Here is a 20688-nt window from a genome sequence, read left to right on the forward strand (position 1 = left end):
TAAAAAAAAAAAAGTCCCGACGAGAAGCCCCAGAAGTGGAAGCAGACTCCGGCTGAGGAGGCGAGCGGAGAATTAACAGCCATTAAAAATAAACAGCGGAGAGCAGACGCTGACGGCCGCGATCGCCCAGAGCCCGAAATAAGACGCCGGGCTATTTGGCGGCGCTATTTTTAGCCTTCGGAACCAGAGTGCAGCGCGAGCGGAAAAAGTACAACTTCTCCCCACAGCTCATTAACGAGACAGCGTGGAGGAGAGAGAGAGAGAGAGAGAGACTGCTAACTGCGCACTGGGCAGAGAGTGCGAGGAGAGAGAGAGAGAGGACAGGAAGAGAGAGAGAGTGAGAGACAGAAGGGACAGTAAGAGGAGAGTGAGAGACAGAAGGGACAGTAAGAGGAGAGAGAGTGAGAGACAGAAGGGACAATAAGAGGAGAGAGAGTGAGAGACAGAAGGGACAATAAGAAGAGGAGAGAGAGAGACAGAAGGGACAGTAAGAGGAGAGAGAGTGAGAGACAGAAGGGACAATAAGAAGAGGAGAGAGAGAGACAGAAGGGACAGTAAGAGGAGAGAGAGTGAGAGACAGAAGGGACAATAAGAAGAGGAGAGAGAGAGACAGAAGGGACAGTAAGAGGAGAGTGAGAGACAGAAGGGACAGTAAGAGGAGAGAGAGTGAGAGACAGAAGGGACAATAAGAAGAGGATAGAGAGAGACAGAAGGGACAGTAAGAGGAGAGAGAGAGACAGAAGGGACAGTAAGAGGAGAGTGAGAGACAGAAGGGACAGTAAGAGGAGAGAGAGAGACAGAAGGGACAGTAAGAGGATATAGAGAAGAGAGGAGGAGAGAGACAGAAGGGACAGTAAGAGGATATACAGAAGAGAGGAGGAGAGAGACAGAAGGGATGATAAGAGGAGAGGAGGAGGGAGAGAGAGACTGAGAGAGAGGAGAGGAGGAGGAAGCAGGAGAGACAGAAGGGAACAGTAAGAGGAGAGAGAGAAGTGACTGTAAGAAGAGAGAGAGAGACAGAGACATGAGGGAGAGTAAGAGGAGAGAGAGACAGAAGGGACTGTAAGAAGAGAGAGAGACAGATAGACGGAGGGAGAGTAAGAGGAGAGAGAGAAGGGACTGTAAGGAGAGAGAGAGAGAGAGAGAGAGAGAGAGAAGGGACTGTAAGGAGAGAGAGAGAGAGAGACAGGAGGGGGGCCTCACGGTCAGGGGCCGGTCGGCCGAGTCCAGGATGTCCTCCATGATGCTCTCGGCGTACTCCAGCCGGCCCGCCAGCGAGCTGTGCTTCTTCAGCCCCGTCAGATTGACCAGGTGCACCTTGAGCCAGTCCAGGCCCCGGGGCCCCAGGGCCTTGCCCTCGGCGAAGAGCAGGACGGCGCGCGTCACGTCGTTGCCCAAGTGGTTGAAGTAGGGCGGGCACGGGTAGGTGCGGCCCCGGAAGTCCATGTTGTGCGGGAACCAGAAGACGCGGTCGCGCACGTGCCGGGCGATGGACAGCTTGTACAGGGCGTCCATGCGCAGGCTGTGCATCTCCGCCGCCTTCTTCCGCGCCTTGGCCACCTCCCGCTTCAGGGCGGCGCCCTCGGCCGCCGAGTGGGCGGGGTCTCCGGGGGGGGCGGGGCCGGGGCGCGGCGGCGGCGGCGGCTCGGGCGCCTCGGACGGCGGCGGCGGCACGTCCAGCCGCTCGCACCCCTTGCCGTTGAAGATGGAGACGATGACGTCCAGCAGGGGGCGGTTGACCTTCCAGGCGCAGTTGCCCAGCTGGTTGAGCGAGTCGAGCACGGCGTGGAGCTCGGGCTCGCCGCACCCCTCCAGGAGCGCCTGGTGCTGGGCGGCGCCGTGCGCGGAGCGCATCAGCTTGGCGCCCGTCAGGAGGTAGGCGCCGAACCGCGGCGAGGTCCAGGGCACCGGCGGGCACAGCATGGGCATCACGTGGGACGGGAAGGTCAGCTTGGTCTCCACCGCCTCCGTCAGGATCTGCGTGAGGATCGGGTGCGGCTTGATGAAGCCGACCTATCGCGTGACGTGAATGAAGAAAAAAAGGGGGTGGGAGTGGGGGGGGGGGGGGTTAAAGGTCATTTTCATTTCCATTTTTCAGGCGATAACATTCGCACAGCAAGTTAAACACACTCAATGCATTTCAATATTTGCTGTGAGAAATTCCTCAGTACATTCCTGTTACATCCATTCTGCCTCTACTTCACACCAGGCTGGCCAGCTGAGGATGCCCCCCCCCCCCCCATAGCCGCTGGGTTCCACCAGAGATTTCTTCCCACTGGGGAGTTTTCGCCTCACCGCTCCCTTTTCCAGGTTCAGGCCTGCTTTCTGCCCTTCCTTCTATAAAGTGTCTCTGTGACAGTTCTCAGTAAAAAAAAAGCTTTTGTAATCTGGCTACAGTACAGGTACCGTTCTGAAATACACACACGCTTTGAAAGCGAGTACCGCAGCGGGGGACGTGAAATTCCGCGGGACGGAGAGAGACTCCGATCTCCGCTCGAAAGGCCGGAGCTCCCGTAGGCTGAGTTCCCATAGGCTGAGCTCCCGCAGGCCGAGCTCCCATAGGCTGAGCTCCCGTAGGCTGAGCTCCCATAGGCCGAGCTCCTGTAGGCTGAGCTCTTATAGGCCGAGCTCTTATAGGCCGAGCTCCCACAGGCCCGAGCTCCCGTAGGCTGAGCTCCCGTAGGCTGAGCTCCCGTAGGCTGAGCTCCTGTAGGCTGAGCTCCCATAGGCTGAGCTCCCATAGGCTGAGCTCCCATAGGCCGAGCTCCCGTAGGCTGAGCTCCCATAGGCTGAGCTCCCATAGGCCGAGCTCCCGTAGGCCGAGCTCCCATAGGCCGAGCTCTCGTAGGCCGAGCTCTCGTAGGCCGAGCTCCCATAGGCCGAGCTCCAGTAGGCCGAGCTCCCATAGGCCGAGCTCCCGTAGGCCGAGCACTCATAGGGCGAGCTCTCATAGGCCGAGCTCCCGTAGGCCGAGCTCCCGTAGGCTGAGCTCCCGTAGGCTGAGCTCCTGTAGGCTGAGCTCCTGTAGGCCGAGCTCCAGTAGGCCGAGCTCCCGTAGGCCGAGCTCCCGTAGGCCGAGCTCCCGTAGGCTGAGCTCCTGTAGGCCGAGCTCCCGTAAGCTGAGCTCCTGTAGGCTGAGCTCCTGTAGGCCGAGCTCTTGTAGGCCGAGCTCTTGGAGGCTCGAGCTCCCATAGGCCGAGTGCAGGACGAGCGGCTCGCTTGAAGCCGCGTAGCGACGGGCTCGGGCTCCATAGCGACGGAACGCCATCGTCACGGAGCGGCTTCCCGCCAAAAGCATGACCTCGAGGGGGGGGGTCCGGACCGCAGCGGCCATCCCCGCCATCGGGGGCCGCGGCCGCGAACCGGGCCTCGTTCTCTTCCCCAGAAACGGGGCGAGCCCAGGAGGAAAAACGGAAAACATCTCCATTTTTACCATCAACCTATCAGCACCCCAGGGCTGTAAATCACCCAGCCAATTAAGGGCATGTGGGGGGCGGAAGTGGGGGGGTTAGTTCTGGTCCTGAAGCTATTCGTCTTACCCAACTGCAGGGTCGGGGGGGGGAAGGGAGTCGGGGGTTAGCTCTGGTCCTGAAGCTATTCGTCTTACCCAACTGCTGGGTGGGGGTTGGGGGGGGGGTGAGGGGGGTTAGCTCTGATCCTGAAGCTATTCGTCTTACCCAACTGCTCCCCATCCACCCCAGCATGGAGAGCTGGGCCATAATTCAGACACACACCAGCCCCCCCGTGTGCAGGAGGAGGAAAGCTAATGTAAAGGTGCTGATGTGTGAGAGAGAGCGAGCGAGCGCGATGACAGACTGCCCCGGGGTTTAAAACCCTGCCAGCGCCACCGGCTACACCCCCCACCCCCCCCCCACCCCCCCACGGGCATGGCAACATTCAGGGCCAGGCCCGTTTCCCCCACACACAGACGAGAGACATCGCTAAATAGACCCGTTTTACGATTTTTACCGCCGCGCGATTACGATAAGCGCTCGGATCGCCAGCATCCGTGAGGCGTCGCGCTGAAGGAACCACGGCCTGGAGCTCCGAGAGGGAGGCCTCCCTGGTGGGCCCTGCCCGTGCACCTCAGGGCGAGGCACTCAACCACGAAATCGCTTCGGCAAATACACAGCTGTAGAAACGCGCGTGAAATTAAAATGTAAAAAAAATAAAGAAAAATGCTAAAAAGTGCTAAAACGCTAAACGCACAAGCCCTTCGGGATATTAAGAGCGCTCTAAAGGGCAAAATGTTAAAGTTTTTAACGATGTCCCATTATGCTAACTGCCCCGCAGGGTACAACCAAGTTGGCCTGGCCCTAAATAACCAACCCGGTTTGCCAACTAGCATTAAGTAGCCGGCATGAACACATATTAAGTCGCTGGCTAGGTCTCCAACCGTATTAGTGCGGCAGTGGAAGCATAAAACACCTTTAAATGAGCAGAAATAAAACCCCGTCAATCATCCTGCTTTTTCATAGAAAAACGTGCCTCCAGAGCAGTGGTAACCAACCCTGCTCCTGGAGATCCACCGTCCTGTAGGTTTTCACTCCAACCCTAACAAAGCTCACCTCATTCAACAGCTAGAGCAGGGCTGCCCAACCCTGTTCCTGGAGATCTACCATCCTGTAGGTTTTAATTCTAACACTAACAAAGCCACACCTCCTCATTCAACAGCTGAAGGTCTGCGTTGAGCTGCAAATTAGTTGATTCAGGTGTGCCAACTTGTGGGTTGAAATGAAAACCTGCAGGATGATAGATCTCCAGGGTTGGTCACCACTGCTCAAGAAAAGAAAATCGCAGTTTGTATTTCTGTGTTCCGGTTGTCGACCTTGGTTACCTTGTGGTTGCTACGGAAGGTGTACATGTGGTAGAGCACGGAGACCAGCTTCCTCTCCTGGGCGGGGTTCAGGACGTCGCTGTGCACCTTGAGCTCCCGCACCATGAGGTCCACCAGGTGGATGCCCAGCTGGATCGCCAGGAACGGCGGCCACTGGGTGTCGTCGCTCAGCAGGGAGGGGCCGGAGCCAAGCCCCGCCTCCAGCTCCGCCCACCGCTCCCGGGGAAAGACGTTGGATTTCTGGCGGGAGGGAAACGAAGGAAAGATCTAAAGACGTGTCCGCGTAAAAATAGCAGGTGAGGGAAAAACTGATTCTCACACGAATGTGAAATTTTATTTAATTGGACATTTGACTACAAAATGCAAATAGCCAGCGAGAACTGGACTATACTTAAATATATTGAAATAAAATAAAAATCGTAATGCTTCGCAATATAAAGGCACAATTAACAGTCAGGTACTGCAAAGACACCTCTGTGAAATATACTTTTATTATATTATATCTTCTAAAAAGACCACATATTTACAATATATTGCCATATATTCCACACCCGCGATGGCATTATGGCTGCCTTGATCCTGTATGAGCAAATCAGGGCAAATTTGGGCAACGATTCAAAGAAACCAAGCAAAGTCCTTTATATCTCAGCCTACAGTAACCCAAGAGCCTCCATCGTAGAATCATTCGAAAATACTCAAAACACACACACACAGACACAAAGAGAACCACTAACACAGCCAGTGGTGGTGATGATAGTGATTACGTAAATTACATCAATTAACAGAATGTTCCATTGCAACACAGGGTCCTGTGGTCCAGAACTGGCCCTGACAGCAGAGAGAGAGAGAGGATAGGAGGCAGGGGCACAGTGCTGTACCTCAGTGCAGTTAGGATAGGAGCCCGTGACACAGTGCTGTACCACAGCGCAGTTAGGATAGGAGCGTGTGACACAGTGCTGTACCTCAGTGCAGTTAGGATAGGAGCCCGTGACACAGTGCTGTACCTCAGTGCAGTTAGGATAGGAGCCCGTGACACCATTCTGTACCTCAGTGCAGTTAGGATAGGAGCCCATAACACCATGCTGTACCTCAGTGCAGTTAGGATAGGAGCCCGTGACACAGTGCTGTACCACAGCGCAGTTAGGATAGGAGCCCGTGACACAGTGCTGTACCACAGTGCAGTTAGGATAGGAGCCCGTGACACGGTGCTGTACCACAGCGCAGTTAGGATAGGAGCCCGTGACACCACGCTGTACCTCAGTGTCCTTGGCCAGCAGCTGGACGTATCGCTCGTAGACGTGCCGGAGCTTGTCCACCACCTGACTCTGGCTCTTCTGCCGGATGAAGAACTTGTTCTGGATCCTGTGGCCCAGGTTCTTGGCCAGGATGAGCAGGGACTCGCCGCTGGGGGGCAGGCTGGACAGGCCCTGGTGCAGACAGGGAGCAGATGGGAGTTTCGGTAAGGGAGGGGGTTTTGGGGGGGGGGGCGCCTCGCAGAGATACGGCGGGTTACACGCCCCGCTCACCTGTAGCATGATGTCCACGTACTCGCCGTCCTCCAGCAGACACAGGTAAGGGTAGAGGTTCATCCGCCAGGACTTCTGGTCGCTGGTGCTCAGGTGAAGCTTGCTCTCCTTCAGGCCCTTCAGAAGGGCCGACCGCCAATGGGAGCGCTGCTGCTCCAGCAGGGCTCTCTGAGGGGGGGGGGAGAGAGAGAGAGGGGGAGGGAGGGAGGGAGGGAGGGGAAGAGAGAGAGAGAGAGAGAGAGGGGGGGAGGGAGAGAGGGAGGGAGGGGGAGAGGGGGGGAGGGAGGGAGGGGTAGAGAGAGAGAGAGGGAGAGCGGGGGAGGGAGGGAGGGAGGGGGAGAGAGAGAGAGCAAGCGAGAGAGCAAGAGAGAGAGTGAGAGAGAGAGGGGGGGAGGGAGGGGAAGAGAGAGAGAGAGGGGGGGAGGGAGAGAGGGAGGGAGGGGGAGAGGGGGGGAGGGAGGGAGGGGCAGAGAGAGAGAGGGGGGAGGGAGGGAGAGAGCGAGCGAGAGAGCAAGAGAGAGAGAGAGAGAGAGAGTGAGAGAGGGGAGGGAGGGAGAGATTATATTGTTGTTTTATGCAAACAATCGCTTTGGCAATACCACGCTGGTGTGAGGTCATGCCAGTATTGCTTATTTGAATTTGAATTTGAGAGAGACAGAGAGAGGGAGGATTGGGGTGAAAGAGAGGGAAACAGGCAGAGAGACAAAGAGAAAGACAGATGGGAAGATAGAATGAGAGAAAGAGGAAAAAAAGGAGAGAATAGGAAACAGCCTCGAGTTGAAAAGTGGGTCAAACAGTGATCCAGGGGACCTTCTACACCCCCCCCACCCCCCACCCCCCGCGCCAGGATGGCAGTCTGACAGCACACAGCAGACAAGCTGAGCCAATGGCAGCGAAGGTGAGGGGGGGGGGGGGCAGTGTTAGAATGCATTATTACACCTCTCATCCGGACCCAAATGCTGCCGGGCCCCCTGGGACAGGCTGTCAGGTGGCGGCCAGCGAGCTCAAACTGTAAATGCCAAAGCAGAGAGGGGCCCTTGCTCACGTTCTCCGGAAGGTTCCGCACCTGGCCCGCATGCATAATGCCCGACCTTTGACACTGGATATTTTAAGCCAAAAAAAAAAAAAAAAACTTTCTCGAGAGCAGAATGAGAAAGCACCGGTTGGGGAGTAGATGAGGGGTCTGAGCTCCGAAAAAGTCCCCCCCCCCCCCCCCCCCCCCCCCCCCGATGCGGTCCGTAAGCGCGAGAGGGCAGAACACAGGCGTGTCCGTGCGCACCATTTTGGCCATTTGCTCGGTGACGGGCTTCATGGCTTCCACGGAGTCGATGGTGACGGTGTCAGCCTGCTCCATGGCCAGCTGCTGGCTGAACTTCTCCTGCAGCTCCGCCAGGGAGAAGTCCAACTTTGGATAGTCCACATTGTCCCTCTGAAAATACACACAGGAAATACACGCACACACACACACACGCACGCACAGACGTACACGCACACACACACACACACACACACACACACGCACAGACGTACACGCACACACACACACACACACAGTAATGAAGTAAGTGCTTACTTTACATCACAGTAAGGGTGCACCAGCATGCACGCTGGCCCTCTAGGGTCGAGGTTGTGCGCACAACATTTCCGGCACCAAAATACAATTCAGGTTTGACATTTATTTAATGAATGCTCCATTATTATTACACACCAACGTCACAACTACTGTGCTTAAAATTCAGCAGCGTTCTTTCAGGAAAGAAAGAAAAAACTGCACTTAAAACCAGAAAAATAAAAACAAAAAACAAAAACCTTGAAGAGCAGAGGCACTATACTGCTCGCCTGCCACAGAGGCGGTTACGGTGTGCCATGTGACAGGGCGCGTGTTCGCAGACCTGCCCCGGCCCCCCGGTTAGGCACGGGACATGTCGTCGTCAACAACAGGAGCGCTGTTGGGTCACGACGCGCGCGGGGGAACGTGCAGGAGGAGCGCGAGCACAACACATTACCCGCCCCCCGAATCAATAAACGCGGCTCCGGAAGACAATAAAAGGAAACGAGCGACTCATTATAAAACGGTAATAAGGAAACGGCAATAAGGGAGTAATGAACACTCTTCCCCGGGTCTCGCGTTAAATAAAGTTAGTTAGCGTAACTTTAAATACTGACAACCGGCCGGCCAGATGTTGCTGTTGTTTATTTTCCCCCACATGCTGTTTTTTTGGGGGAGATCAGGCCCTCTCCTAATTCTCCTAAATCCAACCATTTTACTGAAAAGCATCTCTATGATAGTGGCTCTGTAAAAAGCTCCACGCGCATAATATATAATAAAATTAAACGGAACTGAATATTACCAATGTCGTTTACGGAGTCACTCAGATGTTTAATCATATAACACAGACCCCAATACCACACTCTACTCCAGTACTCAAACTAATTACACAAAAATAAACCGCCATTTCACTCACACAACACATTTGCGAGCATTATTTGAGAATTATTCTTTCACAAATTCGTTCCTAAACGATGTCCCCAAGTCCATAGGTGACGCATCTATGACACACGCGCACGCAAACAACACCCACGCACTGCCAGTCTGTGTCGACGGCGGTTGTCCTAATTGAGTAAATGGACACTGTTGGGACCACTGCGCTTTTTTCCCGGCGAGTCCATTTGGAATGATGAGCCAGTGGAGAGGAGGTAAGCGGACATAACAAGTCCGCAGCTTTGCATAGCCGGAAAAGCAAGTCTGAATTACACGCGACGTCGGTGAATTGACGCACAGAAACACTGCGTTTTAAGAAAACGCGACGCCCTGGTTTCGAGCGGACCCTACAGGGCGACTCGGCCGGAAGCCAAACGAGGGGCCGCGCTAACTCAAGCCTGGCGTACAGCGCGCGCCAGTGTTCGGCAAAGTAACGCGGCTGTTGTTTATGAGACGCTGGATGTTTCTGCATGTCGTTCATTTATTATTTAAGCGGGTCTCGTGGTCCGTGGGGACGCGTGGATATTTATCCTTAAGCACATCAAAGGCTACGTTCACACTGGCTTTGGATGCAGCCTGGATTGTCGCAACGGGGAGTCGGATCCAGCGGCGAGGAATGACGAGTCGCGCGTGCGGCAGGCAGGCAGGCATGAAAGGGCCGTAAACAACAGCGCACTGCTCTGCTTACCTGTCATTACCACAGGCTGCTTTCACTCGCAATCGAAACGCATTGTTAGTTTCTCATTATATTCAATCATAAAACGAGCAAAACGGATGTATCAATTTGTTAGCTCCGCTTATAGCGGTGATTTTGTAAACTGTGCAATTCATTTCACAGTGAATACTTGCCAGAAACTTCAAATGATTTCGTACCAACTACTTAATTTTAGTCAACAAGCTAGTTTTTTTTTTTAAGGGACAAATTACATAAATCTAAACCCTTGGAAAATTAGGGGGGGGGAGGGGGGAGCAGATACATTGTCTCGGGCACTGGGGGACGTCGGCGCCAATGGTCTGTGAAATTGTGCAAAATATTAATGAACTTTTTTTTTTTTTTGTCCCGGACATGGAGATTTCACGCAGTAGCCCCGGCTCGACACTAAAGCAGACATAGCCAGAAATAACACGCAAAGGCACTGAGCTCTGATCTGACGCTAATCACAAAACCCAGACCAGAGCTCTTAGAATGCTATTTTATAACCAGGCTTTTAATTTCAGACTGTAATTCACACCTTTGGAATGGAGAAGGTTTTCCGGGCAGTGTGAAAAGCACCCGCTATATGGAGTACAGCTGAGTGGACGTGGTGTACCCAGACACTCTATTATCTTTGCAAACAGCGTTGAGTCTTGACTATTGCCATGACTGCACGCATAGCTGTGAAGCTATCCTTAAAAAGTGCTTCCATTTTGTTTATTTAAAAAAAACAGCAGGCAGTTCGAACATGGATTCATATGCAAATTACATAATATGCATATGTGCATTTAAGACAGCACTCTCACTGAAATTAATGGGGGAAAAAAACAGAGTAACCCTCAGCTGGACACAGGACAGCAGCTTTAATCTTAATACGATCTCTTCCTCTCCACCTTAGCCAATGTGTGGTGAGCCTTCTGGTGCAAAATGGCTGCCAGGCATCATTACAGGCATTTACATTACAGGCATTTAGCAGAAGCTCTTATCCAGAGCGACTTACACAACTTTTTTACATAGCATTTTACATTGTATCCATTTATACAGCTGGATATATACTGAAGCAATTTTGGTTAAGTACCTTGCTCAAGGGTACAACGGCAGTGTCCTACCCGGGAATCGAACCTGCGGTCTTTCGGTTACAAGTCTAGTTCCTTACCCACTGTGCTACACTCCGTCCTACAGAGGAGAGGGAGACCCCCCAGGTGGGGGCTGCACATTGGTGGTGGGTGAGGTGAGTTCCCACTCATCACTATAAAAAGCACTTTGAGCGTTCAGAAAAGTGCTATACAAATTCATTCATTCATTCATTCGTTCATTCATTCAATGCCGTTGTGTCAGTTTTATTGTGAACTCACTCTCGCCGAAACTGTGGAAAAGCAGTGGACTCGGGTGTCTGTGACACTTGTTTTCGGGGGCCGCGGCGACGCCATATGGACGGTGTCCAGACGCGCGCGGGACGGACAGACGGAGGGACAGCGTGGCGCGCGTCTCTGCGGGGCCGCCTGGCGGGTCGCCACGGCGATGCCCTGGGAGCTGTGCCCCCACCGAGCTCGGCTCGGAGACGACTGGCAGCGATGGCGGTCAGGAGCCATCCTGCTCTCTCTCTCTCTCTCTCCTGCTCTCTCTCTCCCTCTCCCTCCCTCTCCTCTCCCTCCCTCTCCTGCTCTCTCTCTCTCTCCCTCTCCTGCTCTCTCCCTCTCCTCTCCTGCTCTCTCTCTCCCTCTCCTCCTCTCTCTCCTTCCCTCTCCTCTCTCTCCTCTCCTGCTCTCTCCCTCCCTCTCCTGCTCTCTCTCTCTCCCTCCCTCCCTCTCCTCTCTCTCCCTCCCTCTCCTGCTCTCTCTCTCCCCCTCCCTCCCTCTCCTCTCCTCTCTCTCCTCTCCTGCTCTCTCTATCCCCCTCCTACTCAGTCTATCCTCTCTCTCTATCCCCCTCCTACTCAGTCTATCCTCTCTCTCCTTCCCTCTCCTCTCCTGCTCTCTCTCTATCCCCCCCGCTCCGTCTATCCTCTCTCTCTCCCCCTCCCACTCCGTTTATCCTCTCTCCCCCCCGCTCCGTCTATCCTCTCTCTCTCTCCCACTCTCTCACTCCCTCTAAGCCCCTCTTTATCTCTGTCTATCCGCTCTCACTCCCTTTTCTTTCTACTTCTTTTTGTCCATTAGTCTGTCTCTTTTTCTGCCCCCACTCTCTCCCTCTCCCTCCCCACTCTGTCCCCTCTCTCACTCTTCCTCTCTGCTTTCCCTCTCTCCTTCTCTCCCCCTCTCTGTCTATCTCTCTTTGTCTATCTCCCCCTATCTCTCTCCCCGTCTCCCATCCTGCAGGCCTGATAGCCCAAAGATCCAGGAGAGTAACACAGCATCTCCCCCTCCCTCCCTCTCTTTCTCTGTCTCTATCTCATTCTTTCTCTCTCTCTCTCTCAGCTCCTGCCATCACACAGGCCTGCTAGCCCAAATCTCCAGGACAGTGACACAGCGTCTGCACACATTTCTTCATGCACACGCTCACTGAGGGCGTTCTGGTTTCAAGCTTTCCCAGTTTGGAGTAAAGATGCCCCCCCCCCCGCCACCAACCCCAGCCCCCCCCACCCCACCCCCAGCCAAGCCTGAGGCCTACTGGCTTACAGACAGTGCAAAGGAGTGAACTGACTGAACTGGACACCAAAGTTCTGCAGAAGCAAATCCCATGTTAAGGTCTCGGGGCTTAAAGAGATTTCCAGCACCATAAATAACTGCGCGAGTCGGGGTTTGGGTATCGATCACCGCAACGAAGAGATTCCGGCAGGCAGTTTGTGTTATTGTGTCTGGCTGCACTTAAGATTCACGGCAAGTGGGATCCGCAGAACGCGAGGTGAATGCGAAGAGATACTTCAAATGAAATTATATATATACGCATATTTAAGTGGGAGTATGCATGTGTCCTTGCTGCAGTATACTTGGGTAGAAGCCAGAACCATGTGTAGGTCCACAGACATATTAATAAACAAAGTAATAACAGCCATAACAGATTGATTAAATTTCAAGCTGTGGCATATTATCTTGCATGATACTGTAACCATGTATTTTCACCTAAAAATGGCATAGCTACAGCGCAGATCATCTTCACATTATTAACAAGAAGCCTCCAAATTCACCACAATAAATGGACCCAAAAAGTGTTGCGTGGTTTTTTTACAAAAATACACATCACCGAAATCCTGCTAATGAACGGCGTGAAAAAGGCAAGCGGCACATCCGGATAATAGCGTTCGCACCAATGCAGTTCAGTGGTTCGTTCGCGCGCTCTAAAAATAACGGAATAAGGCCGATGGTGTGGCGACCGACAGATCGGATCACTCACGCGGGTCGTCTCTAAATGTTTTTTTTTTTTCTCTCTCCGGCAAGCTGTTATCCGGCGCGTTTCTCCGCCCCGATAAAATTTATCCTCTGGTGCCGGCTGATTTACGCCCCATAGGGCCTCCACGCTGCTACTGATGCATAGCAACCTGCTATACCTCTCTCTGACCCGCAAACAAATCCGAGCAACGGCCTTTCAATTTGCGGCTGTTAGCAGCGCCATCTTGAGAATTCTAATCTAATCTCTGCAGCTACGGCCCCCCCGAGTGGCGTGAGATTCAATGTTATCTGCGTATCTCGACTGCTTCGTTAAAGATATTCTGAACGCCCTTCTTTATTCAACTCAGAAACGATTACAAATGAAGAATAATCCTGCTCTAAAAAAATATAAGGCTATGGCTACGCTCTTTGTTCATATTGCCAGTCTACGCAACAATAAATAACTACAGTGCATATCAGCATACTCATTTGTATGAGGTTCTATGCACGCAGCAACACAACACAGCGGGAAAGTTAAAAAATGAAACGGCAAACTAAAGGCCAGTCCAGGTAAGAACATCCATCATGCAGGCAGGAGCTAAAGCACAGTGAAAAATGCTAAAGTTCTCACCAGCTTAATAAAGGCAAAAGCCCAGCGTACACTGGGAGTGAAAAGGACAGTAACCAGGGTAACGGAACGGTAAAAAAAAAAGACGATTGTAATGTCACATTAGATGGGGTCAGCATGGTTGCCACAGCGCAGTGCCTTACTGATGCTGCACACACAGTTGTTGGTGGCAGGGCAGTTCAGGCGGATGCACTAACTACCTGAACGCTGTTGCCCTGGATACGAGTGTAATGTTACTGAATGCGAATGAACCCTTTATGTGACAAGAATGTTCTTTACTGAACATTCTAATGCCGATGTGACAATCACTGCTGGTAATGGAAGATCTACAATAGAACAGCGACTTACAATTTTTAAGGGGAAAAAAGAGGAAGATTTATTTCTGCACATACACATCCTGTATTTCTGTTAACACTTGGACAGGTGAGTGTATGTGTGAAATCACAAATATTGTGAATTGAATGTTCTCAACCGAACATTCCAACGATGATGTAACAATCGCTGCTGGTGAATGAAAGCAGTGGAGTTCTAGAACACTGACTAAATTCTCAAGAAGAAGAAGAGAAAGGAACCCCCACACTTAAAAGGGTTAAATGTGGTGTGGTGGGCGGGGCCAAAATGATACCTTGGTGTAGACCTCCTCGACCAGAGGAGAGGTGCAGATTTTGGGCTCGGTGCGCACGGCGGGCTGGAAGTCGGGCTCCACCATCCGGACGGCCTTCAGCACGGTCTCCCTCTCGTCCTGGCGGAACAGGCAGCGGCGGAACAGGTCCTCCAAGGAGAAGCCCGCCTCCTCGAGCTGCTGCAGACACCTGCGGGGAGGGGGCGGAGAGGTCAGGGGCGCTGAGAAACAGGCCATCTGGCCCAGCGGCCGCATCCCCTCAGGAGGCCGGGCCGGGGCGGGGCGGGGAGGTCGCCGTGGCGACCGGCGGCTCGCGGCGCCTGCTCTTGCGCTGCCGTTTCATCACCTCGAGCGTTCCGAGCGCTTCGAGCCTCTGCCGCCCACGCCCGTCAGCTGACCGCTTCAGGAGCTGACAGATCCGCACCGATTTTTCCCTCCTTTTTAAAAAAAAACTAACCAAAAAAAAACAAAAAACAAAAAAAAATCCTCCGGGTCGTCCGCTGCAGTGGATCCCCCAGTCAGGCGGCCTACGGACGGCTTCGCGGCGCGGCGCGAGGACCCCGCGTGTCAAACCGCGCAGACGTACGCGCCGCTCCGGCACCACCACCGCCGCCGCCATCGCGCTCACGGCCAGACCAGGACAGGAATACTGATGCTGAACGGCAGCCAGGAGACGAGAGAGAGCAGCTTATCCGGTACAGTAAAGACAGAGGACACGGGCCAGTGACAGTGAGACAGAAATACTGTGCACACAACCCCTCAGGTACTGCAGCTGTCATGGTTTTACTAGCCGTCTAATTACACACCTCGGGGTGTACACAGACAGTCTGCAATTATGGTAACGAGGAGGTGCCTGGCTGTACGTGCCTGTTTGAGGTGCGTAACCTCGGATCTCTGTCTAGTGCAACAGGCCGGCCCTTCCTGTGGTATGGAGAAGACCCTGGTCTTGCGTATCAGCACTGCCCTCTAGTGGCGAACCGGCGAACCGCAGGCGGAGAGTGGAAGGGCGGGGGGGAATCTCATCGTCGTCCTCTGAAAACGAGCGAACACTCCCTTGCCCTCCGCACCTTTCGCCAGACAGTGATTAAATAACGCTCCGGTAATTACCTTCTGGAGGAAATCCTGCTTAAATGCCCGAGCCCCTCTGACGAGGCTGCAATTAGCAATTACAATTAACGCCACACGCTCAATCTGAATTCCTGAAGCAATCCAAAAAAAAAAAAAAAGAAAAGAAAAAGAAAACGGTCTTTTCTTGTTTGCAGGTTTATTTCTGCACTTACGCACTCTATATCTATGGAAGCACTTGGACGAGTGCATGTGTGTGTGTGCCTGTGTGTGTGTGTGTCCCTGTGTCTGTGTGTGTGTGCCTGTGTGTCCCTGTGTCTGTATGTGTGTGTGTGCGTGCCTGTATGTGTGTGTGTCCCTGTGTCTATGTGTGTGTGTGCGTGTGCCTGTATGTGTGCGTGTGTCCCTGTGTCTGTGTGTGTGTGTGTGTGCGTGTGCCTGTATGTGTGCGTCCCTGTGTCTGTGTGTGTGTGTGTGTGTGCGCGCCTGTATGTGTGTGTGTGTCCCTGTGTGTGTGTGTGTGTGTGTGCCTGTGTCTGTATGTGTGTGTGTGGGTGTGCATGTGCCTGTATGTGTGCTTGTGTGTGTGTCCCTATGTGTGTGTGTGTGTGTGTGCCTGTGTGTGTGTGTGTCCCTGTGTCTGTATGTGTGTGTGTGCCTGTGCCTGTATGTGTGCTTGTGTGTGTGTGTCCCTGTGTGTGTGTGTGTGTGTGTGTGTGTGTGTGTGTGTGTGCGTGTGTGTACATACACACATTACAGTAATATAGCACCTGGCTGTGCTTGTAGGGCAGCCATATTGTTCTGCCTCGCAGGTGTCTGCTTTCATTCAGAGCATCAGCATTAACCCACATTCTCCTGCACAGACGCCAGCGCTCTTTAAATGCAAGCCATGAGGCCACCCCCTCTCCCCTTCTCTCCTATCCCCTCCTCTCCTCTCCCCTTCTCTCCTATCCCCTCCTCCTCTCCTCTCCCCTTCTCTCCTCTCCCCTTCTCTCCTATCCCCTCCTCCTCTCCTCTCCCCTTCTCTCCTATCCCCTCCTCTCCCCTCCTCATCTCCTATCCCCTCCTCTCCCCTTATCTCCTCTCTTCTCTCCTATCCCCTCCTCCTCTCCTCTTCCCTTCTCTCCTATCCCCTCCTCCTCTCCTCTCCCCTTCTCTCCTATCCTCTCCTCTCCCCATATCTCCTCTTCTCTCCTCTCTTCTCCCCTTCTCTCCTATCCTCTCCCCTGCCCTGCCCTCCTTTCCTCTCCCCTGCCCTCCCCTCCCCCCCCTCCTCTTCTCTCCTGTCTTCTCCCCTTCTTTCCTATCCTCTCCCCTGCCCTCCTCTTCCCTCCTCTCCTCTTGTGAACAAAGAGTGGGGGAGAGATGATGGATGTGAGACAGGAGCAGGGGGAACCTGGATATGACAAGAGCAGGGCATCGCCGCGGAGACAGGAGAGAGAGAGAGGGAGGGACTCGGGAGGAGGGAGATAGAGAGAGAGGGAGGGAGGGAGAGAGAGGGAGAGACAGAGAGAGAGAGGGGGAGGGAGGGAGAGAGAGTGAGGGAGATAGAGAGAGAGCGGGAGGGAGGGAGAGAGAGTGAGGGAGATAGAGCGAGAGAGGGAGGGTGGGAGGGAGAGAGAGAGAGCAGGGGGGAAAGACAGGCATGTGGAGTGGCATGGATTTAAAGGGCACTGGGAGAGAGTGAATGTGGGCTGGAACACAGCCAATCAGCAGTGGGTAAACAATGAGAGAGAGAGAGGGGGGTGGGGGAGGTACAGAGCAGGAGGGTGGTAGGGAGAGAGGGAGGGATAGAGAGATGGATAGAAGGAGGACAGAGAAAGAGAGAGAGTGAGAGAGACGTTCCACAGGGCTAAACGGTGAGCAGGAAGACACCACTGCGGAAGAGCAATGTCACTGGTGTCACCTTACGGGGATCGATCAGCCGGGCTCTGCTCCCCGCGCGACACTCCCCGTGCCCCCTGCGCTGTCATTGGGCGGAACCGTAGGGGGCTGTCACCTTGACTATCCCAAAAAAAAACTAAAAACTAAAAAAAAACCTCCAGGGGCAGGGATGGGGCTGCTCCAGGAACACAAACCTCTGTGTCCTTTTAATTTACAGGCCTGGGCTTACCTGTGCCCGTCGACAGGCGAATTTCAGAGATTAAAAAAAAAACAAACAAAAAAAAAAGGTTACAGGCTGACAAGCCACAATACTGTACTTTCCAGATTTTAGAAATGGCATGTCATGGCACTACTGCTAAAGAATAAAATGTGTTAAGGTCAAAAATGATATATCTAAAAAAAAAAAAAAGGAGAACAAAAACATCAGAGGATGTTTTCATAAGAGGGTAAATATCATCCATCACTGAAACGAAGATGCTGGCTACAGTCTGCAAAGCCAACGTAGGAGAAAAAAGGAGAGAAGCCTGTTCAAAAATATACGGCCACACCATACAATATAAGCACACGGTCCTAAACTACAAAAGGACTCAACTGCATTTCACAACATTTTCAAGTTTAAAACACACACTGCCTTCATTCTAAGTGTGTCCTGGAAGGTTCTCCCCTACGCACGCCCAGTATCACAGGATGATGACGCTACAGAGCCGCGGTGTGGCCGGCAGGGGGGCGGGGACAGCATGCTTTTACATGGCGTCTCTGGCGGATACTGCCGTCATTTCAGCCATTTTGGCTCTGAGGCCGGAGCCGGTGGATGAAAGCACTGCAGCCTGAACCCGGTGAATAAGGCCGAATTTCTTTTTTGACTAGAATTTTTTTTTAAAAGAAAATTTTTAAACAAAAAGAAACTTAAGAAAAACAAAGCACTGAACCAAACCTCTTTGGTGGATTCAAACTGAATTAGAATGAAGAGTAGATATAGTGATAAAATAAGTTTCATTCAACACCCGTTTTTGTTTTGCGGTGATAGTACTGTACGGAGAGTGACACCAAGCGCAGGAGCGGCGAGACATTAGCAGCACAGAACCTGCAGACTGATTTTATTACATAGAAAAATAGCGTAAAAAATGAATAAATTAAAATTATGGTGAATATCACCATGTGCGGATGCTCGTAGCAGATCGGCTGTTCGGTTCGGAAAGCTGTTATCTGACGGAATTAATTCATCATTCAAACAGAATGACACACAAACATATACCCATTGAGGCATTTAGCAGATACTCTTATCCATAGCGATGTGAGACAACTTACATTTTACATACAGTCCATTTACATGGGGTATTCGCTGAAACATTTCAGGATCAGTACCTTGATCAAGGGATACAAGCGGAATTACCCCCAAATGGGAATCGAACCCGTAACCCCCCTACGTTTAGACGAGATCCCTAACCATTGTGCATTACCGTCGCCCAATCGACCTCCACCGCGAAGGGGGCATGACGATGCCTCTAGAACGGGCCGTCATCCATCAAGAGGTTCGGTTCGGGCCCCATGTCCACGACAATTACCCCGACAATCAATGGCCCCGCTCTTCCCCCCAACGGCCCCGTGCAAGGAGCGGTCTGAGGAGAAAAAGCCAGACCCATCGCTCACTCCATTATCTGCAGAGCAATGCATCACAGCCCCGCCATCGTCAGGTTGTGATCAATAGTATTCAGACTGAGACGTCGCCGCCACGCCCTCTTCTATGGCATCGCCAACAGAGAGAGCTGCCTTTAAAAAAATTTTTTTTAAAAAAAAAAAAAAAAAAACGACTGTAAATCACAGAGCTAAGAATATCCACGGCAACCCCAAACCTGGCTCCCTCCAGTTTTTGTTTTTTTTTTGTTTTTTTTTGAAGGAGTAAGAACAAAACAAACAGTCAAAAAAAGACTTGCGAATAACCAGTCTGCTTTGGGGGGGGGGGGGCTGGGGGGGGGCTATTGATCTTGCAGTTGACCTAGTTTTTCCCTGGATGTCGTCCTGCGAGGCACATACGGAGGAGCGATTCCCCGCCGTGTGATTTTTCCACTGGGATGGAAACGCCGCGGAAAAAGAAAGAGAGGTTTTTTTTTTTTTTGGGGGGGGGCGAGCTGGCAGAGGCACAGTGAGCAGCAACAAACACCTGAGATGCAGAGAGTTCCATCTCTGTACCGGGACCCCCCATGGGAATAAGCAGTGACGGAAATCAAACCCCCCCCCCCAAAATGGGATGAGCTCAGAAACAGCTCATTCATATAACACTGCCTGCAGTTGATACAGACATGAATGATTTCCTTTCTATTTTTCCTTATATCTTATATATATATATTTTTTTTTTCTTTTTTTCTTTTTTTTTCTTCTTCATGTCCCCCACTCCAGCTGAATGACCTCACAAATATGTGCTGTCAAACCTCCAGGACAGTGTCAGTGACCCATATTGTGTATATCAGTCTCTAAAGGAACCAGTCTACCTCTGAGACTAACACGGAGCCTGGGCAAAAAAAAAAAAATAAACAATTCCTTGACGGACTAAAGGCCCAGGCATAAAATGGGAAAATATTACAAAGAGACCAACATTTAGCCTATAACACGGTCAGCCAAACTGCACATTTAAATATGCACATTATAGTGGATAAGGGTCATTGGCTGAACATAAAACTGGTTAAAACAAGGACACATGGTGTCGTTGATGCTAATAGCTCCCCCTTGTGGAGAATCTACAGCCTGCCAAACGTATGTGAGTGACAGTGTGTGATTGAGTGAGTGAGTAAGAGAGTTACCAGGTCCATGAGGTGCTTCGCATCTAAAAAAGGAGAGAACCATGCAGAAACCTGTCCTCCATTTTTGGAAGAAGGAAGCAGGCAGCTCTACTGACATCATACTGACTCTTACATCACACCACAAGCCCCACCAAGGTCACATGATCTTCCAGCCTGAATCATCCATCCACACTATTGATCATAAGTCCCATTAGCAGGCCTTATTCCATTTACGGTGTCAAAGGGAAAGGAATTAAGGGCCATTTAAGATCTTCATTCACGAATAATCGCTCTATAAAAGGTCAAGGCATGGAATTAGCAAAGTAATGCAATTGTTAAGTTCAAATAACAATATTACAAATGACAGCAAAACTGAAACTGCATTCCTAGACGTAGCTAATGCGATATTGGCAAAAAATGTATAGTAGTATTTAGCAACACAATGAGCAACAACAATAATAATAATGATGATGAAGTGAATAATGAATAAAATACTGATGAATTCTTGAAAGCCTGCTCATAGCACTGACAAATAACAATGTTTGCAACAGTAAGGCCTTCCATTAGAGTATAATTTCCTTATCCTAACAAAAATTAGTCGCTTCTTTTGGAAAAACGTATCCGTCACAATAACTCCCGACACCTCTAATCCATTTAGCATTTTCCCTCGTCTCCGCAGAAACCGATCGCTCCAGATAAAAATCTGGGGCATTCATTAGGCCGAGCCGGAGCAGAGCCGTGGACGGGTGTTAATGCGAAGCGGCGTAGCGGGTGCCACGTCGTAAATCTAATCCGACCTAAAGCGGGAAACCAGCCTGGAAGACGCCGCGGAACCTGATTAATTTTACTCAGAGTAAGTGTTTAT

General features: G+C 51.9%; 1 protein-coding gene across 1 annotated transcript in view; it reads right to left on the minus strand.

Moving 5' to 3' along the window:
• Positions 1-20688, minus strand: part of polrmt (polymerase (RNA) mitochondrial (DNA directed)) — a 45805-nt gene that overhangs the window by 16293 nt on the left and 8824 nt on the right. Inside the window, exons 5-10 of the mRNA XM_035413279.1 lie at positions 14101-14287; positions 7643-7792; positions 6364-6531; positions 6094-6264; positions 4838-5077; positions 1204-2013 (exon numbers count right to left, since the gene is read on the minus strand). Coding sequence (XP_035269170.1) covers positions 1204-2013; positions 4838-5077; positions 6094-6264; positions 6364-6531; positions 7643-7792; positions 14101-14287 — 1726 coding nt within the window. The remainder of the gene's footprint in view (positions 1-1203; positions 2014-4837; positions 5078-6093; positions 6265-6363; positions 6532-7642; positions 7793-14100; positions 14288-20688) is intronic.

This window comes from Anguilla anguilla, chromosome 4, assembly GCF_013347855.1.
Source record: "Anguilla anguilla isolate fAngAng1 chromosome 4, fAngAng1.pri, whole genome shotgun sequence".
Lineage (NCBI taxonomy): Eukaryota > Metazoa > Chordata > Actinopteri > Anguilliformes > Anguillidae > Anguilla > Anguilla anguilla.